General features: G+C 35.7%; 1 protein-coding gene across 1 annotated transcript; it reads right to left on the reverse strand.

The window, feature by feature from the left end:
* Positions 1 to 2674: 2674 nt before the first annotated feature.
* Positions 2675 to 15012, reverse strand: sergef (secretion regulating guanine nucleotide exchange factor). Its single transcript, XM_059546479.1, has 11 exons — positions 14906 to 15012; positions 14597 to 14732; positions 14260 to 14415; positions 14016 to 14113; positions 13872 to 13932; positions 12862 to 12975; positions 12683 to 12745; positions 12429 to 12587; positions 12193 to 12344; positions 7642 to 7678; positions 2675 to 3162 (listed from the first exon to the last, which is right to left on the reverse strand). The coding sequence occupies exons 1-11, from the start codon at positions 14978 to 14980 to the stop codon at positions 2978 to 2980; spliced, it is 1236 nt and encodes a 411-aa protein (XP_059402462.1). The 5' UTR covers positions 14981 to 15012; the 3' UTR covers positions 2675 to 2977.
* Positions 15013 to 15495: the final 483 nt, after the last annotated feature.

Genomic DNA, 15495 nt, shown 5'->3' on the forward strand with positions numbered 1-15495 from the left:
TTTTCTACCTTAGTTTTAAGGCAGTGCATATACAAAAATAGTAGTAGTTGCATGAACATACATATCTGACTAATTAAATGCAAAAATAATTATAAAACATTACATAAAACACGTTAACACAGTACTACGTTTTATAAAAAACACCGGCCAATCTCAACGAGCAAAGAGAAAATTTATTCTAATGTGCTTTATGTATTGTTTACATCAGAGGTGGGTAGTAACAAGTTACATTTACTTCGTTACATTTACTTGAGTAATTTTTTGGGGTAACTAATACTTTTCGGAGTATATTTAAAGATGGGTACTTTATACTCTTACTTGAGTAAATTTTGGGGGGAAAATCTGTACTTTTACTTCATTACTGTGGGCGACGCTCCTCTCGTTACTTTATCTTAATGCAATAAATGTTATAAATGCTTCAGTTTATTCCAAACGCGCCGTCTACTTTTCTCTGGGCAATGAGCGATGCCCATTCGCAAATGATTCATTCTTTTGAGTCAATTCTGTTCAAAGGCTTGATCAAACCAATTGGCAAACGAGTGAATTGGTTCATGAATCAGTTTGAATGAGTCGTTCAGTTCCCTGCCGCACGCGCTGAGCATCTGAAGTGGTTCACTCGGAGTTGTAATGTTTAAGAACAGAAAGAGCGTTGAAAACGTCGCTGGAACTGCACTGAATTGAAAGCAAATCTGCAAAGGCTATTATTTGCTAGCGATGGAGATCCTTATTAGATGAACACCGCGTGTGCTGTCTACTGTTTAACAGGTAATAACTTGGGCTACATTCGATTACAGTACACGATACCACTGTGACATTAGTTTGTTGTACGTGTGTGGCTTATAACAGAGGGGAGTCAAGTTGAATGCAGCTTCCAAAAGACAAAAAATAGCCGATTAAGATTTTATTAATTTTAATACAGTCACACCGGTGCGAGTACGTTCAGCAAGTCCAGCTGCTAAATTCAGATCTGTGATCGCTTGCTGGCGCTGAGCCAGAGATAGATGCGTTTTTACAGCACTGCGCATTATAACCAATCACACATGATTCTTTTGAGCTTATTAAAGCATTGGCCAATCAGAGGCGTTCAGATGAGTCATCGCTAAAATGCCGGTGCTTCCTTCACTCGCTCGCTGACTGAATACCTCTTTCTGGCGAATTCTCTCGTCAGAAACAACAAAGTGCAGATGTGTGTACGAATCTTTAATTAAGATATTGATTTCACAGTGTTAACAGTTTCAGTGATTTTAATGGGAGTTTCTGAGAGTGATTGAAATCTTGACTGGCAGTGAAAATGATCTTTAATAATGTAAATGTTATTTGCTCTCTTTCTGAACAATTAAAGATTAGTAGCAATATTTATATCACATTAACTTTCAATGTTAAATTCACATTTAATATAAAGTAAGTCGTATTAAAAAAATGTTATGGCATGACACCTAAATCTGTTACTTAAGTAAACAGACAGGGTTTTATAATAAATTACATAAATTGGGAGTAAAGGCTGATGAAATATATACATTTATACACGCAGGCATACATTACATACATTTTATCTATATATCTAAATAAAAATAGGCTCAGTATATATGACCCTAAGTAACTAGTAACTAACTACTTGAGTAGATTTTTTATCCGATACTCTTTTACTCTTACTCAAGTAACTATTCAAGACTAGTACTTTTACTTTTACTTGAGTAAATATTTCTAGAAGTACTTTTACTTTTACTTGAGTACAGTTTTTGGGTACTCTACCCACCTCTGGTTTACGTATTGTTGTTACGTATTTGTGTGCAGTACTAGTTCCGGTTTCCCTTTTTGGAACGACAATTCAAACTACTGCCACCTACAGGTATGGAAAGGTATATCCTCTCGCGCAGGCGCAGAACACACGACAACACGAAAGCCAACACGAGGTGACAACACAGTCCACTTTTGTCGCCGTTAGTTGGTTGACGTCAGCTTGGTGTGTCCCGCGCTTTAGGTATGTTATGTCTCTGACAGACAGCAAGTGATGACGTGGTCAAAAATCCGGTAGCAGGCTATATTACTGTATATTGTGCATGTTATTTTTTGACAGACAAAAAGTTGATTTAAGCTGTCACAAATTTGTTAACTTGTGAAAATAAAGGTTTTTTTTTTTAAGGAAATGAGTGATTGTTTTTATTGTATCTTATATCAAAATAATTTTTTTAAATGCATGAAAATGCAGATCCTGTTGTAAATAGTTTTGAAAAATCACTTTTTTAAACCTGCCCCCTTCCCAGTCTTTGGTAGATTATCACTTTGCGTTCAAATGATTTCCCCATTACAGGGTTTCCTGGGAGATTGAGTGCTTTCAGACAGATCACTTCAAAACGGTAAATCTGTTTCAGTTAATGGCTCTACAGTGAAGGTTATTTAAGAGTATTCTCTGTCACTGTCAGGTAAAAGGTCAGAGGAAACTATCCTTGACGTCTGACACTGTGAAGGAAGCATGAATGGCCATATCAGCAGTGAACTGTTAAACTCATCCAGTGAACGTGAATCTAATTGAATTTATGTTTTCTCATTGAATTCCAGTCTTTTTCAGTGGTTGCAAATGCACCAGTGAATGTACAATCCCAGATACATCAGTGAATGCCCTGGGAGAAAAAAAAGCCATATAACAACATGAGAGTGACAATTTTTATTTCTACTATTCCTAAATGACCAATATATCAGCTAAACGTTAACATTCAGTGTTTTAAAATTTAGAATATGCCTCTAAAATAAATCTCATTTAAGTAATGAATATTTGCATGAAGCTGCAAGTAGACTCAGTGTTCTTTTTTCGCTTCCCAATAAGGTGTGCATCTGTGGGTAGTATTTGCATTTCTTAGACTTTGATGGAAAATCTGTCCTTTAAAGGCTCAAATGAGTCTTTCTGAATAATTCATTAAAACCGTAACATAAGCAAACTGTCCTTGTCACAGACTGAGAGCCAAACGCTCAAACCTGTTCAGCTTGCTGAATCCTCATTGCTCTTCAAACTGCATAGTGCCATTGAATGTCCTGATCCACAGCCAATCAGAAGAGCGGTAGCGTCTCTGACATGGGGTATTGGCCGTGGTTGTGTGACATCAAAAAGGGAACCGTCTCCACACATTCCGTGTTCATTCCAGCCCCACGAGAAGATCCGACCCCCTAAAGAGAGACAGGGAAATATAGTCCATGACAAATGTAACCACCTGATTCACAACAGAGGTTAGAGATTTTATTTTTTACAATCATTAATGATAAAATCATACATTTTAAAGAAAAGTAAAAAAAAAAAAAAGACCTCTTAATTTAAATAACAGATAGATATGTGTTATTTGATCATTACGTTTTTTGTTATAAATTTTATATATATATATATATATATATATATATATATATATATATATATATATATATATTTTATATATTTATATGTCTTAATTATATTTTTTATTTATATGTATTTAAATTCATTCATATATATATATATATATATATATATATATATATATAATTATTTTTTATTAGGTTTTATTTTATGATATACACATCAAATATAAAAGTATACATTTGATAAAAATGTTGAAAAAATTAAAAAGTCAGAAAGACAAATACTCTTTTGGGATTATTTGCTCAACTGATGGAGAATGGTGCTTGCAACACCAGGGTCATGGGTTTGATTCTCAGTGAAGATACTGAAATGTAAAAGTAATTTTTGCTAAAAGTACCTACACATTAAAATATCTAAATAAAATGTCACAGGGTCAATAAAAATGACTGTTGTGCATGAAAAAGGTGGCACGACACAGGTCGCTAGTACACACATCACACTGCTGAATCAGTCTGACAGAGATGTCTTGGACTTGAACACCTCTAACATGTCCAGCTGGTGGGTGTGGTCAAGCTTGCATCACCATGAAAGCATGTGCCACGACAACAGGGTTACATAACAGGTCCTGTCGCCACGGCAACCAGGAGCGAGCATGCTTTCTCAAGGGTAACTGATTTTGTCGCCTACATTCACTCCAACAGCCTGTTCTGTTAACTTTAACACATGCATCCTTTACAAATTCATTGTTTTATCATCTGTAAGCATACAACAATTATGCAAAATTATTAGTTAAATACAAAAAAAAAATGTTTACCGAAAATGAAAGTGCATAAAAATGGTATTGTTTACATAAAAAGGACAAAAAAGTCGTTTAGTGAATCACCGTCTTTGTGATGTTCACAAAAGAGCTCTACGGTGTTCAGTCAATGATGCACAGCAAAATTGTTCAAGGCAACAGACTTAACAGACCACAGGAACATATAGACAGCATGCTAATCTAGACAAGAGACATAATGAAAAAAGACATTGTTGAAGATTATTAGAGAATTAGAGAATGCTATGTGATTCCCAAGGCATGCTGGGATGTTATTCCTTTGCTGTGTTGTGCCTAAGACATCATGATTCCGTGCCATCATCTCGAGGGGGCATCACACAAAGCAACAAAAGAAAAAACCTCAAGATCCCAGAGAAACCAATACTTCTTTAATAATCACAAATACTTCTTTTCAAGGTAATTAGGGTTATCAAATCTTGGTTATCGTCCTAGCTAATGAATTGGGATTGCTTCCACATTTAACACAATTTAGGGAGAAAAAGATAAACATGCACTCGGAGAGTCACAGTGTTGATTTGGAGTTATGGGAATAGAAATGTGTGGATCGTATTTCACCTATAATATATATATATAGCAGTATTTGTCCCAACTGAGCCTGGTTTCTCCCAAGGTTTTTTTCTCCATTCTGTCACCGATGGAGTTTCGGTTCCTTGCCGCTGTCGCCTCTGGCTTGCTTAGTTGGGGTCACTTCATCTACAGCGATATCGTTGACTTGATTGCAAATAAATGCACAGACACTAATTAACTGAACAGAGATGACATCACTGAATTCAATGATGAACTGCCTTTAACAATCATTTTGCATTATTGACACACTGTTTTCCTAATGAATGTTGTTCAGTTGCTTTGACGCAATGTATTTTGTTTAAAGCGCTATATAAATAAAGGTGACTATATATATATATATATATATAAATAACAAATAACCTATATATATATATATATATACTTGAAAATCTGAAAAATATTTATAATATAATTGTATATTTAAAAAAAAATATAGATATATAGATATAAATATTAAACATCAAATTGTATAACTTCAATGTAAATGTGTCACTATTTCAATAAAAGCACATTTTGCATATGTATGTGTATACATATGTGTGTGTGTGTGTATGTATATATATATATATATATATATATATTCGAAATTAGGGGCAAAATGTGCTATAAGGCTTTGTTTTCTTTATGTAAAATTTATTTTGATTTTGGGATGAAATATGACATTAATGTGTATGATATGATATGACATTACTGTGTATGATATGATATGACATTACTGTGGATAATATCAGTAATGTGATGCAAAGACAGCAAGAGGGCAGTTTTAAAGCTCAGAAACAAACAGGGAATGCAATTAGATGTGGCCGTTTTCCCTCTCTCTCTCTCTCTCGCTCTCTCTCTCTCAGTCCAAGCAGGACAATGTACAGATTGACAGCAATAGAAATAGCTTCTATATTAATAACTTCATATGCATTTGCAGTGATGTCTCATTTCCCTCTGATGCCCTTACACAAAGGCACAAGGGCTAATTTCCATCCTCCTTTTATGATAGCAGTAAAGATCACAGCACGAAGCCGGCAGCTTAATTACTCCAGATACTCATCTGTCCTAAAGCTGAAGACGAGGTGCTGAAACTGTCCTATTACTGAAATCCAGACGTTCAACTCTCAACAGTAGAGAAGCCAGAGCTGGACTAAGCGTTCATTTTGGCCATCAGGCAGGTGACTGACTGACTTACTTTAATCATGTCTTTTTCTCTCCCAGGCTCAATGTCAGAGCAGTCACATCCCATAATAAGCTACTTTACACCTAAAGATACTGTAGAATTATTGCCATGGCAACAGTGTCAGGAAACATGGAAAGAAAATGCCTGGGTCATATTTCATCCCAAAATCAAAAGGTAAAAATAAAAAATTATTTTAATGACAACTGAGCACATACACTACCGGTCAAGAGTTTTGAATATTTAGAATTTTTAGTTAATAAAATTTTTAAAAACAATCTCTTGAGCTCTAAATGCAATAAAACGGCCATGTTGTGGAATATGGATGCTTGTGTGATTAATAGTTTTTTTGAAAACATAAAAAATTACATATTACATTTTTCATACATTTAAAAAAAATATATATTAACTACAAAAATGATTTACTGTTGTAATTAGAGCCTATTAAAAATGAAATATTTGAAAATTGAAAATTTATGCTACATAAATATGTTTTTTTTCAACCTCATCAAGGATGATGACAAACATAAAAAAAGAAAAACATTCAGCTTTATTACATTAATATATTATTGAAAAAAATTCATAAATTTTTTGTTAAAGAAAAATAAAAAAATAAAAACCTTACATTTTTGGTGAAATATGTGAGATTCACCTGAACCCAGAAAAGCCCTGATGTATCTGTGATTGACATTGATGGGCGGCAGTGATTGACTTCCAGTATTCATTTCAAAGTGTGTGTGACGGAGGCCTTGACAGGTTTCTTTCCAATGATTGTAATGGGATATTAGATACATGAAGACCACAGCTGTTGCCATGGAGACTAGATACTGAAAACATTCATAACATTTACATTTACATTTGTTCATTTAGCAGACACTTTTATCCAAAGCGACTTACAGATGAGGACAGTGGAAGCAATCAAAAAAAACAAAAAGAGCAATGATATATAAGTGCTGCAACAAGTTTCAGTTAGGTTAACACAGTACACGTAGCATGGGCTTTTAAATAATATAATAAATAAAAAGAAAACAGATAGAATAAAAGAATAGAGCAAGCTAGTGTAAGAGGTTTTTACACACACACACACACACACACACACACACACACACACACACACACACACACACACACACACACACGACAACAACAAATATTGCATTACCATGATAAAAAAATAAAAACTATTTAAAAATGTATATATAGATATATATAGGGAAGTTGTGGCCTAATGGTTAGAGAGTCGGACTCGCAATCGAAAGGTGGTGAGTTCGAGTCTCGAGCTGGCAGGAATTGTGGGTGGGGGGAGTGCATGTACAGTTCTCTCTCCACCTTCAATACCACGACTTAGGTGCCCTTGAGCAAGGCACCGAACCCCCAACTGCTCCCCGGGCGCCGCAGCATAAATGGCTGCCCACTGCTCTGGGTGTGTGTTCACAGTGTGTGTGTGTGTGTGTGTGTGTGTGTGTGTTCACTGCTCTGTGTGTGTGCACTTCGGATGAGTTAAATGCAGAGCACAAATTCTGAGTATGGGTCACCATATTTGGCTGAATGTCACGTCACTTTCACTTTTATATTTAATATAGAATAGAATGCATGCAAGCAAGGTCAATAGAATGTATATAGATATAATATAGTATTATATACATTATGGTAATGAATGAGGAAATTTTGGGTACAAAATGTGCTTAAATGTAAAAAAAAAAAGAAATCCAAGTATCCAAATGTACTGTACTGGTCTACTGTACTCACCCACAAGAGCTAGGTTGTGTTCAGATCCGCATGCAATCTGCCAAAAAAAAAAAAAACAGAGGGAGAGAAATTTGTGAGAAATTACAGTCCAGACACAATAATCCCAGACAGACCTCAGTCTGACCCTCACACACACAAACACACACATCACACACTCTCTCCTGTAATCGAGCATGCCCTGCTGGGAAGCAGTTACGAGGACTGAGGTGTACAGTGGTTTGGGGCTGGGGAGGGGTGATTTACACATCCAGCCGTGCAGAGATGCTTACTGCACTCAAAAATAGCACAAACACACTGATGCTGGAGTCATATGTCCGTTACCATGACGACCCGTGAGGATGTGAGTGGGTGACCGGGCGTCTCTGGTTGGTTTATTAATGTTTGGTGATCAGAGCTTGTTATACAGAGGAAATGGGCTGCTAGTGGACAAAAACACATCGCTAATGTTCTCTGCCGGAGCTGGCAGGATGCCGTCCACACAGACACGCTCATATTAGTGGAAATTATACCAATGCATCATGGGAAATGGCAGCCTGAAACTTCTCTTGTTTCATGACCAAATATCTATAAACTTAAAACTAAAGATGCCTTTCTATCTTTGCTCTGTCTTTGAGTTTACTCTGGAAGGGACTACAGTTTGTTGTTGGCGCCCGAACTGCGTTTGAGCTCCGTCACTATATTCTTTTTATCGACTATTTTTATCTTAAAAATCAATTTTATACACCATAATTTCCGTTTATATAACGTGTGAATATATCCTCTATTGTATTCTACAACAAAAACAATCAGAGCGCCTCGTTTATCACTACTAGTTTTATTTTGAGCTCCTGGGTCCGCTATTAGCTTTTAGCCCGTTAGCATCAGCGGCGTGGTTGCTGCTAACTGCGCTTACATTGCTAATACTCTATTCACACACATTACCACTGCTGTACTCACTGTTATTTGCTTTAATGGCGGATGAATGTCTACCTTTGATTGCAGGTGAGGACACGTTCGAATGCAGCTCGAGCTCGAGGCCGTGGGGAAGCAGATTCGCGACCTGGAGGTGAGGCAGGCCCAGCTGAGAGAGCAGAGAGCCGCGATGGAATCATCCCGGGCTGACGCTCACAAGTCCGGTGTAAGTATACAGCATGCTGTTAAAAGTCCCACCACATCTACTCGTGTTTTTGTCTGCACAGGCCCGGTGCACCCAGGACGCGATCTTCCCAGATGTCCTTCACTCCGGCGCCGGGACACCACGGACCCTGGGTGCATCCACAGCGGAGGACGCGAGCCAGGCCCCGGGCGACAATTTCTCCCACTCCGGTCTTCGAGATCTCCACATGGAACCGCTTCGCTCCCCCTCGGAAAGATGGGATGCGACGCTGTGATCATCAGAGACTCCATCGTCCGACACGTCCGTGCTACGTTAGCCGAAGGTAAAGTGCACACTCATTGTTTCCCTGGTGCTCGTGTTCTCGATGTTTCTGCGCAGATACCCGCGATCCTGAAGGCCGAAGAGAGCCCCAGAGCGGTCGTGCTTCACGCCGGGGTAAACGACACCACGCTGCGGCAGACGGAGACGCTGAAGAGGGACTTCAGCAGCCTCATCGTTGTCATGGTGTAGAGAACAGAAACTGCTATTTGTTAACTGGAATCTTTTCTGGGAGCGTCCTAGGCTGTTTCGCGCTGATGGCTTGCACTCCAGCAGAGTCGGAGCGGAGCTGCTCTCTGACAACATCTCCAGGACACTTCGCTCCATGTGACTAGGAAGACAATTCTCAAATAACTATTATGATGTCTTTTGTTCCACCCGCTTAAATGATAAAGGTACTTGCGCTGTACAATCTATTAAGACTGTGTCTGTTCCCCGTAAAGTGAGGTCAAAATATAAATTTAATGTAGGATCTAGAAAAAATCTTATCGTGATTAAACCAGAAACATGTAAAGTAAATGAACAAAAACAATCTTTAAAGTTATTGTAAATGAAATGATCACAGATAATAGTTTTGATGTACTCTGCTTGACTGAAACCTGGCTAAAACCAAATGATTATTTTGGTCTAAATGAGTCGACTCCACCAAACTACTGTTATAAGCATGAGCCCCGTCAGACTGGTCGTGGCGGAGGTGTTGCAACAATATATAGTGATATTCTCAATGTTACCCAGAAAACGGGATACAGGTTTAACTCATTCGAAATACTTCTGCCTTTCATACAGTGTGTAGTGTAGCTTTATGTGAATGTAAATGATCTGCAAAACTGTAAAGCTCAAAGTGCATGATAAATAAAGTTACTATCTCCCAAAATTAATAATGGGCTTTGAACAGCTGAAACATTTTGTTAGTAATTCGAATCCCACTTCCGTGATGGCTACATGTCACTGGGTAACACATTTGCATAATTCCCAGCTATGTTCTACGTTGGTTGGCCACAAACAACTTGACCCCGCCCACAAACACGTCATTCTACACACGACTGCTCCTTTAATCTCAGGGAGATCAACGCAGTAAAACGTTTGCTGTTGAAAGATGGATCAGTATCCTGTTTATTTGGAGCAGCTGCTCCACTGAATCACAACTTGTAATTATGATAATTAATAGATATTTTTTTATTTTCTATAGTGCGTTCAAAATACAGAATTATTGAAATAGGCGTATCGTTTCCGACCCGTGTTGTATGCTGTAGACCAATCAGAACAGACTAGGCTATGTGACCAATCAGAGCACAGCAGGCTCGGAATCTTTTGAGAATCGCTGGAAAATGAGGTGATATTAAATTCAATTCAATTTCAATTCAAGTTTATTTGTATAGCGCTTTTTACAATACAAATCGTTACAAAGCAACTTTACAGAAAATTATGTTTCTACAATTTTTAGTAGTAGCTAGTAGTTTGTGCACGTTTGACAGGATTTTAGAAAAAATAAAAAAAAATAATAATAATACAAGACGTAGTCAGCTAGACGATGAACTATCAATATTATTAATTAATAGTTATTATATGATGCAGTCACACATGAATATACACATAAATTAATATATTATGAGAATACCAAAACATTTTTTGAGCCCACAGTATTGTGTTTCACCAAAAAGTTTCATTAATTAAAAGATCAATTCAATTAATGTTTCATGTTTTCAAAAATGTAAATACACAAAACAGAATTACTGAAAAAAGGGCAAAGTTAGAATAAATTAAGTTGCTTTAATGCATTCAAATAATTAGACATGTTTAAACAGAATTTGGTAACAATTCTAAACATAATTTGAAAAAACATAAAACATTTCATAGGGCCCTAAACAAGCGATTTTTGTTCAACTTTTAATAAATCGATGTTAGATTGAAATTTCATTATTTTAAGTCATGCCAAAAAGACATGCTTTTTTTGATTAATAATTTAACTATTAAAAAGGAGTCCAGGAAAATGTAAATAAAGAAGAAAAAAAAAAAGAATTTGAAAAAAAAAAGAAAAAGTTGAGTAAACCATGGGGGAATCTTCATTTTTGGGTGAACTATCCCTTTAATTAGCTGATTTAAATTGTTTAAATATATCTATTTTTTATTTCAGCTTTGTTACAATTAACCTAAAGAAATAAAATAATGATAACACCACTGATTTGTCACACAAAACTATAGTATGACGCTGCTACACTTTCTCCCCTCCCTCCCTTTTGAGGTGTTATAGAGGATACCATCCACTGTACGACCTCATTTCCTCTTATCAACATAAACAGAGACGGGTCGCTTTCCTCTTGCTCACAATATCTAAAGGCTGTTCTTTATTTTTAAGATTCGGTGACACACGAAGCAGGTAAAACCTGAGATTGAGTATAAAATACTATGTCGTTGAGTCATTCTCTTCAAAAAATATGCCCACAGATGCTGCATTCTCTAAGGTAAGTGATGACCTTCAATTTAAATCAGCGCTGTGTCTCTGGGCAGGATGAGAAAAGCATCATGGGAATGTACAGAGTATCCTCGCCCCCTGCTGGAAGACAATACATACTGCACTCTCCTGCCTTTAGGAAACAAACATTATTCTGATGTTCAGAATAATGAGTTCTGATGTTATCTTTGCAATAAATGTATTTATGGATAGTTGTGCTCTAAATTCTGATCGGATAAGCTGTGTTCAAATCCACTGTAATGATCTATGTGTACATGTGACCACACATCAGCTGAATTCTGCAAAAATGTATGCCATAAGCATAAAAATACAGTTGATGAAGAGTCATTCATGTATGGAAGCCCATTTGCACCACAAACAAAAAAGTATGTCATAACTGTGACTTTATCTCATACGCATGACTTAGTTTGTCATCATTTTGACTTTTATTTTATGATAATGATACAAAAAAACATCTCAAAATTAATTTTTTTTATCTCATAATTTCGACTGTCATAATTTTGATTTTGTATCGCATCATTTTAATTTCATATTTAAAATTTACCAAAGCACAATTTTTTTTCTTATGTGGCAGAAATGTGTTTCCATATTTATGTGATAATTATTATTATTTTTTTTATATTAGTGTCTTTTATCATAATGCGTTTATATACATAACACATACCTGTGTCGCTCCAAATAAAGCTTTAACCTTGATGGGGCGGCTTATACTTCGGCCAGAGCTTGTTGCAGTGTCAGACTCTTTTTCTGTACTCAGATTGGTCTGTCCTAGCTGTCCGTAATTAGATCTGCCCCATGTAAAGACCCGCCCACTCTCTGTGAATAGATTATATATCGTTAACCGTATCACCAGAATTTTTTTTTAATGAAAGATGTGTGTAAGTGTGTAGTATCACTCACCTGTTACTGCGACAAGATGCGTCCAGCCGCTGTGAATGTCAATCACTCTCTCACCCTGCAGCAGAGATCGATCCAAAGCCACAGGAAGGGGCAGGAATAGGCTCTCGCTGACCAGCTGACCATGTTTATTACTTCCCCAGAGGAACACGTCACCTTCGACTGTAGAAATACGGGATTCAAATGCTTCAGTGTAACTCCAAGATCCTTACCAATCAAGAGGTAGAAGACAAAATCATTTTGAAAAGTATTTTCACCTGTCAAACAAATGCAGTGGGTGGAGCCTGCAACAACCTTCTGTGAGGTCACATGATCAAACCCTGCAGATGAGAAAGTCAGAACAAGTGCAATAAATAACTACTAAATTAAATACATTTCTCATTTAACAGACATTGAGGCTGATTTAGGTTTGAGAACAACTGTGTGTGAGTGTTACCCGGGACAATGCAAGGCTCCTTAGAGGACAGATGTGCAGGAACAGGTTGAGGATTTAACATTCTCTTAGCGTGACTCGACAGACCAGTTCCCCATTGATAAACACAACCTGATGCTTTACACACACACACATGCATACAGAATCACACATGATTTCACATTCAATTACACTATTACAAATACATTACATCATTTTGACCTCTTTTACAACTATATCTGTATATATGTTTAAATCAATGTATAATATTAAAACAGATTTAAAATGTAAAAAAAACCCACAAAATTTAAGGTAACGATATTTAAATCATAATAAAAATATGAAATGATAACAATATAAAATATTTTAATTATACTTGAAATAAAACCTAGATTTTCGATATTTAAAATAAATATACACACACACACACACACACACACACATATATATATATATATATATATATAATATATATATTGTATTGTGTATATATATATATAATTAAATTGCATCTTCATATGTAATATGTGTACATGTTATTACAAATTATTAAATTAAATTTTAAAATAAAATAAATATAGATATATAATATTGAATGGAACATTTTTTATATTTGATATATGTTTTCAATATCTAAACAATAACACTTAAATTAATTTATTTAATATCCAATTAGAATAATTAATAAAATTAATTTAATATTATTATAATTATGCTATTTATAAAAAAAATCTAAAATTAAACTGTTAAATGTAATATTATGTCTTATATGCGATTTAAAAATCTTTATTTTCAATATTTAAAACAAAAATACGCCTATTTAAATATTGTGATATTGAAATTATTATTATTTTAATAATTAAATTATACTATTAAATAAGAAAGTTAATATACATATGTGATATAAAAATCTATATTTACGCTCAGTATTTTATAAACATCCTAATAATTAGAAAAATGTCATGTTAATTATAAAATGAAACCTAAAACAAATTTGATACATTCTGATATTTTTATTTCTTTATATTTAATACCTGTACTTGTTAATGTGTGTCTAAGCCCTGCAGCCACACTGGTTACCGGCTCATTCAGGGTCTGCAATCAGAAAAAGCATAATATTATTTCACACTAACACTTACAACTATAATGCTAGAGTCTCATTTATTCTCATTTCTCACTTTCACGTGTAAAAATTCTGCTGAGTGTGTTATTCTTGGCGAGACGCCCAACTGTCCAAACGCATTGGAGCCGCACGCCCAGACCTGGCCGTCGTCACCTGACAGACACAGTTCAGATATCAATGAGAGGACGTTTCCATAGAGCAAATTCTTAACAAGACCTCTCAAAAATAACTGATGTCTGCAAAAGGCTCTCAATAATCTGAATTTAATCCAGAGTATAAATCTGATGACCATCACTCACCAGTGAGGATAACAGAGAAGTCCCATCCACAGGACACCTGCTGAACTCTTGTACACCCAGGCAGAGGGCAGAGTTGAAAGGTTATGACCTCTGTCGTGTGACTGAGCCCTAACTGACCTTTGTGGTTCTGTCCACACATCAGCAGGTCACCTGATTCTGGGTGGAGAAATGTTGTTGTAATACTTCAACTTGTCCACTAGAGAGCACTGTTTCACAAGTAAAAGGTCAACAATTACAAAAAAACGTTTCAGGATTATTTCACATATCCCATCGACGTGTTCTTTCAGAGTGTTTTCATTAATATCTGTTATTTCAGCAGTGTTATAGGTCATCTTACCAGTGATGAGAGCCGAGTGTCCACCTCCTCCGGTCATGCAGCGGATCTTCTCTGCCTGCAGTCCGACATCTGCGCGCCGTGGCTCGGCTTGATCTTCCGTGTGTCCTTGTCCGAGTTGCGCGTGACTGTTGGCTCCCTGTGAAGCGAAATCTTTGCTAAGTGAGCGTTGTTTTGTGTAATTATTTCAGTTTGCTTATGCTTATGTTCATTCATATTGGACAAGTATGAATCTCGCGTATTAAAAGATTGGACACTATCATTACTGGCAAGCGTGTACATTCTGCACAATGTAACGTAAATAATACTTACCCACGTGTACAGTACACATTTTGACAGCTGAGCTCCTTCCATCAGATTTAGGCGCAAATTGATGACATCGCGCATGACATCATGTATACGTCACTGGTTTACCAGGTTTAGGAAATATTAGTGGGAAGAGTGGCAGTAAAATGCATAAAGATTTAAATCCCTAAGTAGGCGGGGCTTAGCAGTCAGGTTTAATTTTTATAATATTTAAATTCTATATATTTATTATATAATTCGAATTTTTATATAAAATTACACTTTTATATTTTTATTTTAAGATCAACCACAAATATTATATACATATACCTGTTAAGACAAATAACTAAATATTATGGCATTTAAATTATAATAATTTTAGTAATTAAATTATAATTATTCAATATTTAAAACAAATGATAATATTAAAATATGTTTATTATATAATTATTTTTATATTAAATTAAATAATTTCTAAATTGAATAACTATATTAAATATACAATTAGATGTATTTGATATAAAAACGAAATTTATTTTCAGAATTTAATATTAAACGACGGTATACAAAGGCAAGGAACGCATACCGACGGAGTGGTCACGTGGTTTTAGTTTTTT

The sequence above is a fragment of the Carassius carassius genome, chromosome 50 (assembly GCF_963082965.1).
Source record: "Carassius carassius chromosome 50, fCarCar2.1, whole genome shotgun sequence".
NCBI lineage: Eukaryota > Metazoa > Chordata > Actinopteri > Cypriniformes > Cyprinidae > Carassius > Carassius carassius.